This window comes from Staurois parvus, unplaced genomic scaffold (assembly GCF_062004578.1).
Source record: "Staurois parvus isolate SC_StPar_1 unplaced genomic scaffold, SC_StPar_1.0 ptg000056l, whole genome shotgun sequence".
NCBI lineage: Eukaryota > Metazoa > Chordata > Amphibia > Anura > Ranidae > Staurois > Staurois parvus.
Window position 1 is genome coordinate 2,007,150 of NW_028317852.1, and position 13,056 is coordinate 2,020,205.

General features: G+C 40.0%; 1 protein-coding gene across 1 annotated transcript in view; it reads left to right on the forward strand.

The window, feature by feature from the left end:
* Positions 1-12,448, forward strand: part of MYOG (myogenin) — a 30,231-nt gene extending 17,783 nt beyond the window's left edge. Inside the window, exons 2-3 of the mRNA XM_089668202.1 lie at positions 654-732; positions 9,711-12,448. Of these exons, the coding sequence (XP_089524328.1) occupies positions 654-732; positions 9,711-9,832 (201 nt within the window). The 3' untranslated portion in view covers positions 9,833-12,448. The remainder of the gene's footprint in view (positions 1-653; positions 733-9,710) is intronic.
* The last annotated feature ends 608 nt before the right edge of the window (positions 12,449-13,056 follow it).

Below are 13,056 nucleotides of genomic sequence, written 5' to 3' on the forward strand. Positions count from 1 at the left end.
GCGGAATATTTAATAGAATCCCAAAGACGAAGCGTTAGCGTCAGCGTCGGACTAAGGGATGAAGGCCGATGAGTAAAAGGAAGCCACGGCAAAGAAGAGAGTGGTGTCGGGTGGGAGTCCATCAGGTCTACAGTAGCCCACAAGGGGAAATGGTGAGATGCATGGAGATGGGCTAAGGGGGCAATATTGGCCGCCAGATAGTAGGACTGAAGATTTGGGACTTACGAGCAAATAAAATATGTTTACTAATTCTGAGTCGAGAAGAACTGCAAATGAAAGGCAGGAGTTTTCGCTGATGAATACGCAATATATGCAAAGGAACAGGGACAGGTAAAATACGAAACACATACAATAATTTGGGAAGATAGGTCATACGGATCGCATTGATTCTACCGAACCACGAAAGCGGGTAGTGGGGTCTGTTGGATTTCTATTACTCTACTACACCTGCCAGTAAATTATTTGCCATGTAAAAATATAATTTCTACCAAAAACAGTGATTGATCAGATAAGTGATGTCTGACTGCTATTATTTTGAACACAACTGTACATACATATGGCAGAATATAAATGACTAAATAAGTGAATTGATCCTTTTGCCTATCTAAGGTCAACTTGAAGTCATGATTTCATGTAATTCTTTTCTATTTTAGGTATCCAGTGAATGCGGATCAAGTTCCTCATCTTGTAGCCCTGAGTGGAATGAGTCTGACTTCAGTGGAAGTCAAAGTGGTAAGAGGAAAGATCTTATAATTTATCATATTGATCTTCCTTTCACTGGTATGAAACATTTTTCTCAGTGACAGCTGGACACATTTGTCATTTGTGTGGTACATATAAAATATACTTTTATATATATATATATATATATATATATATATACACAATTGACTCTCATTGAGACCTAATATTATGGGAAATCTAAATTTTACATTTGTCATCAGAACAATAGGTGAGGGGAAATGTTCCAATGGGTCTTCCAGCAAAAACATTATAATAGGGGGAATTCCCCCCACTTTCCAGAGATTTATTCTCACTTTCTTTTGCTGAGGAAATCTTCCCAACATGACGCAGACAGCAAAAAAAAAAATGTACAGGGACTTTAATTCTTTCCTATTTTATCTACTCATTTCCTTTAAGTTCTCTAACTTTACATTTTATTACATCAGTAAATCAGTATATCAGTATAAATTGGTATTATCGAAAGAATTGATTTTGAAAAACAACATTTCTAGGTTTTAAGCCTTCAGTTCAAGTTAATGGCCTACTCTTTTAAATTCAAGCTGTCGGTCATCCCCGTGTGTTACTGTGAAATGTGAATGTGGACATATATACTGTAAAATGATCAGTAAGGAAAAACTAATATGGTTTGCTAATGATGTCCCTACCCAATGAACACATTCAGCTGTTTCTCATTGTCTTGTCTGTTTACTTGTTCTGACCTTTGCAGTGCTTGAATAAAGAGAAATGCAATCGCAAACAAAACTCCAATTATTAGAAAGACAATATTTAAGCTTAGTTAACATGCTAAAGTAATACACAGTCACCAATCAGATGTAACATTTCATCATTCTAACTTAATTAAACTGACATTTGTTGACTGCCCCTTATATGCCCAACTACTAATAGGAAGTTTCTCAAAGCCATGAATCAACTTGAACCTGCCCAAGAAATTTAATTGGCAATACCGGAATCAAAAAGAGAGAAAGTTGCACGGTACAGGCCTGAGTAAGTATGTACATCTGCGATGAAATCAGATGCCCCTTCATACTGAGTGTGACAGAGTATTCACAAAGGACAACTGAGCAACTAGGGAAGGTATGAAAAGCACTAGCAGATAAGAATGGACCTGTCGCTTTACCCTAAATATCAAAGTAAAAGATATTCATTAGGGTAAATGAGTGGATTTTAATATTTTTCTTGTACGAGTTTACAGTATTTGTCATTTAGCCCAATTGATTATACATGCATCTCAGCGAAAAAAATCTTTAAAACTTTGAGTATAAAGAAAAATTCTGAAATGCCTTAAACCCAGAAGTACTTTCAACTGTTCTTTAATTTCCTACTACTAATTTTTACTAAAAACACGAGTGCCTACAACATTACCTAAAAACAACCACTTTTTAACCTCAAAATAAACACTCTATTTTACCAAAAAATACTTTAAAGCTAGTATAACGTATTAAAAAAAGAACTACATGTGTAAATAATTGAGAGTGTCCATGGGCTTTGTATTCATGCCCAGCAGATCCGAACAGATTTGCATGAAGTGTAAATGAATTGTTTTTCTAGCAAAGGTCAAAATTCCGTACTTTGTTAATGGATTAAATAAGAACAGAAATCCCTTCAGGCCCTCAGATTCTGCATTACAAATGATATGCACTGTTTTAAAAAATCACATGCCCCCAATAAATGGTTTGTGAAGGTCATATTTGCAGTAATATACACTGATGCGAAGTGCCAGGCAGAAAACAAAAAGACCAGCAAAGTTTTAGCTGTGTGTTCAAGCAATGCAACTCAAAAAATAAAGCATGCAAGGGCCACATTAAATGCATGAAAAATGTATATTTCCAAGTGAGAGCTGCAGATTCAGAATCTTTTCATAACACAATACATTCACTTATTTTTTTTTTTTTATTTCTTATTCCTCTAGTTTGGAATGAAAGGTTACAAATGAAAAAAAGCACTTCCACTGAAAAAATAATATTTTAGGTGAAATACAATGAGAAGCAATTAATACCAATATACAGTCATCTACAGAGCAGGGGCGGACTGACCATTTGGAAACTCGGGCACTGACCGAGGGCCCGAGGTCAGTAGGGGGCTCCATGAGATGCCCCTGGTACCTTTTTCATAGGTTTTTTTGAGTTTGGGCAAGGACACAGGGCCCCATGATCACCTATTGCCCGGGGGCCAAATGAGTTGTCAGTCCTCCCCCGGTACAGAGGACTTAAGAAAGGACCTTCTCTTGCCCACATGTATGAAAATCAATTTATTCCACCACTCTTCACTTTGTTTTACTGTTTAGTATATCAGGTTCATGTAGTATAATTCCATATACAATTATAATTTTTCTTAAATGTTTTTTCCTTTCAGGTTGGAAACTGAAATTTCTCTCATCTATGAATGAGATTGTGTACAGCTTGTCTAAAGAGAGCATTGAGGAAGGGGGGGGGTCATCTCTTATCTAACTCAATAAACTGTGTACATTTAAGCTTGAGCTATAGAACTCTGTAAACAACTGGCTTATATTGTTAAGGCTCAGTTTACACTAGTCATCTTCAATGTTGAGCGATTTTCAGTGCAACTTTGGAGTCCAACTATGATACAACTTTACAGTGACTTTAATACGACCTTTCCACTCTCTGGCACTGAAGTCGTATCAAAGTTGGATCAAAGGAACCTTTTCTGAAGCCGTAGAAACTTCAGTAGTGTAAATTGGCTCTTATAGAGATACATAGCATTCCACATGTCCTGCAACTTTGGGTCTCACAGGTCAGATCCTAAGTCACAGGAGTGTGAACCGAGCCTAACAGAGAAGCAAAAAATAGGTTCACAATTAAAGAAGCCTAAGTTATAAAAATAATTAAAAAAAAAAGAAGCCTAGGATTTCACTGGTGACCAGGATCTAAATATAATGTATTCAAGATTAATTACTTGTATTTACCTGATTAAAAAAGAAAAATATAATTTAATATTAACATTTTAAGTCATGACAAAGTAAAGATATAAAACAAACTATATACATTCCCTCTAAAACAGCGGTTCTCAACCTGGGGGTCGCGACCCCTTTGGGGGTCGAACGACCATTTCACAGGGGTCGCCTAAGACCATCGGAAAACACATATTTCCGATGGTCTTAGGAACCGAGACACCGCTCCTGTCTCAGGCGATGTGTGGGCGGGATGATATGCTGCCCCTGTCACCTGGCCACACCTCCAGGATCACTCAACAGCTCCGCCTCCTCGCCGCTGATTGGCCACCGGAACTGTAGCTCAGGACAGGCACACAGGCGGCCAATCACCGGCGAGGAGGTGGAGCTTGGAGAAGAGGAGCCGAGCGGCAGCACGCGTAGATCAAAGAAGATCGAGGGAGCTGCAGGAGCGAGTGAAGAGAGAGGCCAGAGAAGGAAGACAGCTGACAGGTAAGTGCAATTTTGCTGCTGCAGCCAGGTATGCTGCCTGTAGATGGGTGAGGGAGAGAGAGAGCCCAGGCTGGAGCAGGGGTCAGCAAGGTAAGTATCATTGGTGTCAGTGGGAGGGATAGTGCCCCATCATTTGTGTCACTAATACCAACGATGGGGCACTATTCCTCCCCCCACTGATACCAACGATGGGGCACTATTCCTCCCCCCACTGACACCAACAATGGGGCACTATTCCTCCCCCCACTGACACCAACGATGGGGCACTATTCCTCCCCCCACTGACACCAACGATGGGGCACTATTCCTCCCCCCACTGACACCAACGATGGGGCACTATTCCTCCCCCCACTGACACCAACGATGGGACACTATTTCCCCCCCCGCCACTGACACCAATGATGGGTCACTATTCCCCCCCCTGACCCCAATGATGGGGCATTATTCCCCCCTCCACCACACTGACATCAATGATGGGGCACTATTCCTCTCACTGACACCAATGATGGGGCACTATTCCTCCCACTGATACCAATGATGGGGCACTATTCCTCCCACTGACACCAATGATGGGGCACTATTCCTCCCACTGACACCAATGATGGGGCACTATTCCTCCCACTGACACCAATGATGGGGCACTATTCCTCCCACTGACACCAATGATGGGGCACTATTCCTCCCACTGACACCAATGATGGGGCACTATTCCTCCCACTGACACCAATGATGGGGCACTATTCCTCCCAATGACACCAATGATGGGGCACTATTCCTCCCACTGACACCAATGATGGGGCAATATTCCTCCCACTGACACCAATGATGAGGCACTATTCCTCCCAATGACACCCACAATGGGGCACTATTCCTCCCAATGACACCCACAATGGGGCACTATTCCTCCCAATGACACCCACAATGGGGCACTATTCCTCCCACTGACACCCACAATGGGGCACTATTCCTCCCGCTGACACCCACAATGGGGCACTATTCCTCCCACTGACACCCACAATGGGGCACTATTCCTCCCACTGACGCCAATGATTGGGCACTATTCCTCCCACTGATGCCAATGATTGGGCACTATTCCTCCCACTGATGCCAATGATTGTACACTATTCCTCCCACTGACACCAATGATGAGGCACTATTCCTCCCACTGACGCCAATGATTGGGCACTATTCCTCCCACTGACGCCAATGATTGTACACTATTCCTCCCACTGACGCCAATGATGGGGCACTATTGCCCCCACTGACACCAATGATGGGGCACTATTCCCCCCACTGACACCAATGATGGGGCACTATTCCTCCCACTGACACCAATGATGGGGCACTATTCCTCCCACTGACACCAATGATGGGGCACTATTCCTCCCACTGACACCAATGATGGGGCACTATTCCTCCCACTGACACCAATGATGGGGCACTATTCCTCCCACAGACACCAATGATGGGGCACTATTCCTCCCACTGACACCATTGATGGAGCACTATTCCCCCCACTGACACCAATGATGGGGCACTATTCCCCCCACTGACACCAATGATGGGGCACTATTCCTCCCACTGACACCAATGATGGGGCACTATTCCTCCCACTGACACCAATGATGGGGCACTATTCCTCCCACTGACACCAATGATGGGGCACTATTCCTCCCACTGACACCAATGATGAGGCACTATTCCTCCCACTGATATCAATGATGGGGCACTATTCCCCCCACTGATACCAATGATGGGACACTATTCCTCCCACTGATACCAATAATGGGACACTATTCCTCCCACTGACACCAATGATGGGGCACTATTCCTCCCACTGACACCAATGATGGGGCACTATTCCTCCCACTGACACCAATGATGGGGCACTATTCCTCCCACTGACACCAATGATGGGGCACTATTCCTCCCACAGACACCAATGATGGGGCACTATTCCTCCCACTGACACCAATGATGGAGCACTATTCCCCCCACTGACACCAATGATGGGGCACTATTCCCCCCACTGACATCAATGATGGGGCACTATTCCCCCCACTGACACCAATGATGGGGCACTATTCCTCCCACTGACACCAATGATGGGGCACTATTCCTCCCACTGACACCAATGATGGAGCACTATTCCCCCCACTGACACCAATGATGGGGCACTATTCCCCCCACTGACACCAATGATGGGGCACTATTCCCCCCACTGATACCAATGATGGGACACTATTCCTCCCACTGATACCAATGATGGGACACTATTCCCCCCACTGATACCAATGATGGGACACTATTCCTCCCACTAATGCCAATGATGGGGCACTATTCCTCCCACTGATATCAATAATGGGGCACTATTCCTCCCACTGATACCAATGATGGGGCACTATTCCTTTTACTGATACCAATGATGGGACACTATTCCTCCCACTGACACCAATGATGGGACACTATTCCTCCCACTGACACCAATGATGGGGCACTATTCCTCCCACTGACACCAATGATGGGGCACTATTCCTCCCACTGATACCAATGATGGGGCACTATTCCTCCCACTGACACCAATGATGGGGCACTATTCCTCCCACTGACACCAATGATGGGGCACTATTCCTCCCACAGACACCAATGTTGGCGCACTATTCCTCCCACTGATACCAACGATGGGACACTATTCATCCCACTGATACCAATGATGGGGCACTATTCATCCCACGGACATCAGTGATGGGGCGCTAGTCCTCCCACTGCAAAATTACAGTTATGAAGTAGCAACGAAAATAATTTTATGGTTGGGGGTCACCACAACATGAGGAACTGTATTAAGGGGTCGCGGCATTAGAAAGGTTGAGAACCACTGCTCTAAAAGGACTTTATAGTGTTAAGATATGTTCCTTATTATGTATCAACTAAAGATAACATAACTTTTTAACATACTTAGTAGCTTCAGGCGCAATACTATAAAAACATAATGTTCAAAATAAATATTTCAGATTGTACCACAATGTTTAAACAATGCAAGCGTGCCAGTACTGTCCTTTGTAATATGTGCCCATACCCTGTAAGGGGATCAGATTAATCACACTCAGATCTTTTTGTTCATGGTATCTGCCCAGAAGTATATCTAAAGTTACACATTTTACATAATTTTCTTCTTCTGTTGCAAAGAATGTTTACTATCAAGAGGTCTATGATAACTTTACTAGGAAAACTATAACAACCCCTGAATAATTCACAAGTATAAACTGTCTCCTGTGTCATAAGGCACCAATACAAAATCAAGTCCGTTTTGTTGTTGATTTCACAAATGTAACTCCTGTTTAAGCACTAGATGAAATGGAAAGACAGATGTGGCCCATCAAAGCCAGATTTGAGTTAATAAAGCAAATTAAATAAAGTATTGCTGTCTCCCTGCACCCCAGTGATAGTGCAACTGATTAACACAAAAAAAAACTTGATTGCAACCAGCCCTGGCATGCGTTCCCACACCAGTGATAATATTATTCCTTCAAAAAGTGCAGCACAATCACAATATAATCAAAAGAAAGATACTACTGACATGGTGTTAATGTGCAAATCCAACTTCAATGCAATATGACCTAACAGTTTAGAGTGGAATATGAATTAATGTGCAGACAAATCACATGTATTAGCATGTATCAAACGTCATACTAACTAAAAATCCCACAATGTAGAGTGCATATATAAATGTGAATAAAATATGTTATATACAAAAGTCCAGTCCACAATTTGGTTGATACACTATAGGTGATCAGTGTCCATAAACAATCTTCATTGATAATGGTTCAAGATAAATGATCATGTTCACCCAGTGCAATCCACCATCAATTACATTAGCTGCTCACCTCAGTCATGTATATACAAGCGCCTTGCCCGTTAACCAGGCTTCAATAACTCTTCAGACCTCTCCAGATGTACTCAGGAACTTACTCACCACAAGGGATCTCCATGCTCTGCAGAAAGCAATTAACAGTATCTCTAATGAAATGGTGCTCAAAAGGAATTAAGAATCCTCATTGCACAGTATTTAAGACACCATACATTAATTAAAACATTACAAAAATCCACAGAAAAAATACTCACATCTTCCAATGCAAAAATCCTGTGCACTGGAGCAATTGCCTCTTTAACACCTTCCCGCCTGGCCTATAGCAGATTGACGGCCGGGCGAAACACTCGCCATTGTGACTGGGCATCATATGACGTCTTGTCAAAAAGAGCCGTTCACGCAGCCGCGGAGCCACGCAGGGGCGCAACCTGTCTCCGGCTGTGTCCACGGGACACAGCCGATGACATATCACTACACTGGCCCATTGCCAGTGTCATGTAACCACTGTGACCAATCACAGCAGATCATATGTCAATTGTATACAATGGATGGATTCCTGTCATGCCATCCATTGTATACAATTATATTGTTAGCTGTGACTGGTCAAGGCAGTCACATGATACACACAGGGCCAATCTGTATCATGTGATCAGCTTTGCCCAATCACAGCTAATCACAACAAAAGACTGAATTAATCAGTTTAATTCAGTAACAATGATTGCAAATATCTATGAAATACATTGGTATTAGCAATCATAATGTGTTAAATAAAAAAAAAAATCCTGATCACTTGCCCAGTGTAGTTCAATGTTACTATGTAACATTGTATTGCTTTGGTCACAGTGTGCTGAAAAATAAAATAGTAAAAAAAAGAAAAAATTTAATAAAAATGAAAAAATAATAGAAATATTTGAAAAAAAATACAAATTCAATTATTATTATTATTTTCACAAAAGAAATGTAGCAGAATACATTTTGACCAGAATTTATGAAGAAATGTTATTTATTTGCAAAATTTTATAACAGAAATGAAAAAAGTGTGTTTTTTTTGCAAAAGTTTCAGGTGTTTTTTGTTTTATTTAGCAAAAAATAAAAGAAAATTGTGGTGATTAAATACCACCAAAAGAAATCTCTATTTGTGTGAAAAAAATGCAAAAAATTTCATATGGGTACAGTGTTGCATGACCGCGCAATTGTCATTCAAAGTGCAACAGCGCTGAAAGCTGAAAATTGGCATGGGCAGGAAGGGGGTATAAGTGCCCGGTATTGAAGTGGTTAAAACAATGCCAGCATGATTTCACATACAAGTGTGCTTCCTTCATGCTTAACGTGCTGTGGTCAGCAAGCTATGTCACCAACATGTTTCACCACGCCTACTGCAGCTTCCTCATGGAGAAATGGAGGCTGTGACATCTGCCCTCATTATATGTGGCTCCTGTTTAAGTATTGGATGAAATGGAAAGACAAATGTGGCCCTTCAAAGCCAAATCTGAGGTAACCCATGTCATGAAAATGAGTAAAACAATAGAAAATGCGTGATGAAATGAATTATTTATAAATTATCATGAGATTTATTTCATGGATAAGTGGAGGTAAAATGATATACAGACAAAGATGCAGTGCTTTAGGATTATGTCTCTATAGAATGCATATTTGCTATCTTTCTGGCATCCTAACTCCTTCTGTTTCCTCCTGCAGAAAATCTTCTAAGTGATGATTCCTCAGAGCAACGTGACATGAGTTCATTGTCTTCGATCGTTGACAGCATCACATCTGGAGAGGTGTCTATAAACTATTCTGAGCAGCATATTGGAAACTAAATTATGCAAGATGTTGTTTGCGGACCTTCCTGTAAGCTAATAGCACACTGGAAGTAACATATTATGGACCGATTCTTGTAGCACTGTTGTCTGATAAAATGACTTAGAAGTTAAATCTCCTCTCAATAACGCCATGGACATGGTGGTACAGGGTATTAAGTGACATAGAAGGTATTTGGAGACAAAATGGATAACGTATTTAAACCTAGATCTCAGTATTTTTTTGTCCAACCTAATATTTAGAGTAAAGGTATTTAATAATGAAACTTGGGTCTACTATTCACATAGCAAGAGACTGAGGAGTGAATCTCACACTAGTGGCTAATGTCTGGTGCATTATGCTTTTATTTTCTAGATACATTTTTCTTCTAAGCTGAATGATCTAAACATCATAGAAAATAAAGTAATGTGAAGGTCTTTTAAAAGTTGCATGGGATATCAGGGAAGTCATCAAAAGAGGAGAATTAAGATAAAAATGACTTGACCATTACATTTTGTTTGAGAGATGTTAAACATACTATTTTGCAAGTAAAATTTGGGTTATTTCAGTAAGCAGTGTGAGCATACCACCAGATGAGAATATATACCAAGTTGGAGCTCATCATGCCAGCCATCAAGTATTTAAAAATACGGCATACAGATGGTCTCCTGGACTGGGAGATCTTTAAACCTGTCAAAATATATTTTCCCTTCCTTTTCTGTGCAGAGGGGCATCATATTTACACCATTTGTGGCTGTTGTTAATGCCAGCTCAGAGGTTTGAGCGGTGATCCATCCAAAGACAATTTTCCATCTCGGAGAAATTAACTTTTCCATGATTCCTATGATGCTTGTCTTAGGACACACCACTAACAAAGCTTCTGCCTGGGGTCCTTTGCTGTAGAAGAGCAGTAATACGCCTGGTTTAGCTATGCTGGACATAGCATGCTCCAATGGGCTTGGAACCTAGCAGCAATGGAAGTAGAAATGCTCCACTGATTGGCATGTGTTACTTGGGCTTGTACCAAATGAAATTGAAAATGAAATGTCATTGAAAGTGACATTACTATCACTGAAATAGCACTTCCTGGGAGTTTATCCCACACTGTTTTCATGCAAAAGGTACCCATCATTTTTTCACAAACTTTTTCAGACATTGTTATTGCTGTATTTGTATGCACAAAATTTTTTTAACATAATAGATCCTCATGAGATACATCCCTGAACAAACATTAGTTTATCAAACACAAGGGATCTACTGTAGGCCAAAGGATTTATTTGAATACCAAGGTTTTAGGATTTTTCCCAAAAACAGGCACTTAATTGCTCTTTTTGAGCTTTCATTAAATAACTGGTACTTTCATGCATGTGGGAGAGTATGACCTCCCCTGTTGACTCTGGTCAACTGGTTCTGAAAGCTGAGAGGAGGCTTTATGAAGGTATCAGTAGGTGAGGGTTTCCCTCAGTGGACAAATTGATAAAGTCTCTTTATTTGTGAACATCACTGTGCTCCACTGTGCTCTGTTTCACTCCTCTATATCACGTTGCCTGCTATAAGAGAAAGTAGATGAAGTTTAACTCACAGTTTGGAAGACTTACTTTTCATAAATGCACTAAGTTGACTATAGTAATGATTTGGATTGGAAATATTTTCATACCAGCATTTGTCCTGGTAGTGATAACATAACACAAGGAGAGGTACAAAATAAATGCATTAGGCTAAATTTACTAAGCTTTAGTACAAGTGTGTCGATGTTTATTTTCAGCTATGTGACAAATTTTTGCAATTTTAGCTGAAAAAAAACTCTGTCACATTTTTTAAAATAAGGAGCCTTATCTTGGTGTGCTATCTTTGCAAATTGAGCCTCTTTTGAGCTTTGTGAGCAAATGACACCAAGAAATGAATGCTAGTGGGTTTCTAGCATGAAAATCTGTAAACTCATAAGCACTTGTCTAATGTAAATATGTAGAACTTCATACAGAATGCTGTTTCTACCGTAAACCGCCTTTAAATAAATCCTTAAGATATGTGTTGGACATCTTTTCCTACATGAACATTAATAGAAATTCCTAATTGATGATCAGTTGCTGTTTTACGAATTAATTATATAATTATTATTATTCCTTTATGTGCCATATTTAAGTAACTGGCCTTAAATGTTGCCATGATAACACATAATTATTTAATTAAATTATTAAATTAAATATGATTACACCTAGCTAATTTAAATGAAAGAGAACTCGATTTAACTTTATTTAAAATTTAACCCAACTTATATTTATTAATAATATCCTTAAGGAGTATAATTAAAACACCACAAAGTTATAATTAATAATAATTATGGTTTGGACAACGTTAAAAAAACTTCATATAAATTCCATCTTTTGGTATCAGATTTTTTTGTATTATATTTTCATAGCCATTTTTATCAAAGGGGTGTGATTTATATAAAATGATGTGGTTTAAATAAAGTTTTTTTTATTGTTCACTGGGGCCAATGGGTTTTTACTGATTGCAGTATTGTTTGACCAATTTTAGTGTAACAGCCATTTTTTATTATAAATGTGTGGGTTTGCCTTTTTTTTATTTTTGCTAACTTATTTGTATGTTTTTTTAATAAAGATTGTTTGATTAAACTTTGTACTGTAGCTGCTTTAAACATTCACAGTTTAGCATTGTACATTGGACACATAGGAGAAGATTAATGAAATCTAGTGCACTCAGAATCTGGTGCAGCTATACAAGGCAGCCAATCAGTTCACCTTTAAAAAAAATTATAAATGCCCATTTTTGGCAGGTAAAATATGTGCATTTACTGTTTTTTTTAGGAGCCTGGAAAGCATTACACCAGCAATCGGAAGATCCCTGGTGCCATGCAGGGCTCCTGCAGACTGTCAGTGTAAGCTATATAAGCAAAAACTGCAGCACTAAAATGATGTATATAAAAAATTCATATAACTACAAACGTGCTATATAAAATTAAAGTGTTACTAAACCCAGGACCCTGCATTCACTATATCTGGTCTCCCACAGTACACAAAACATGGAAATGCAATTATTTCAGTAAATATAAAGTACTAAATACCTTTTCTCATTTGCAGTTAGAGCAGTCTTGTGACTTCTATCAGTGCCCTGCACAGCACTGGTTAAAGCTTGTATGGGGAATTTGCATTCTCCCCTATGAGGCTGCAGGACCCCTGACCCTCTGTCTGGACAGTGCTGATCACATGAACTCTCCTAAAAA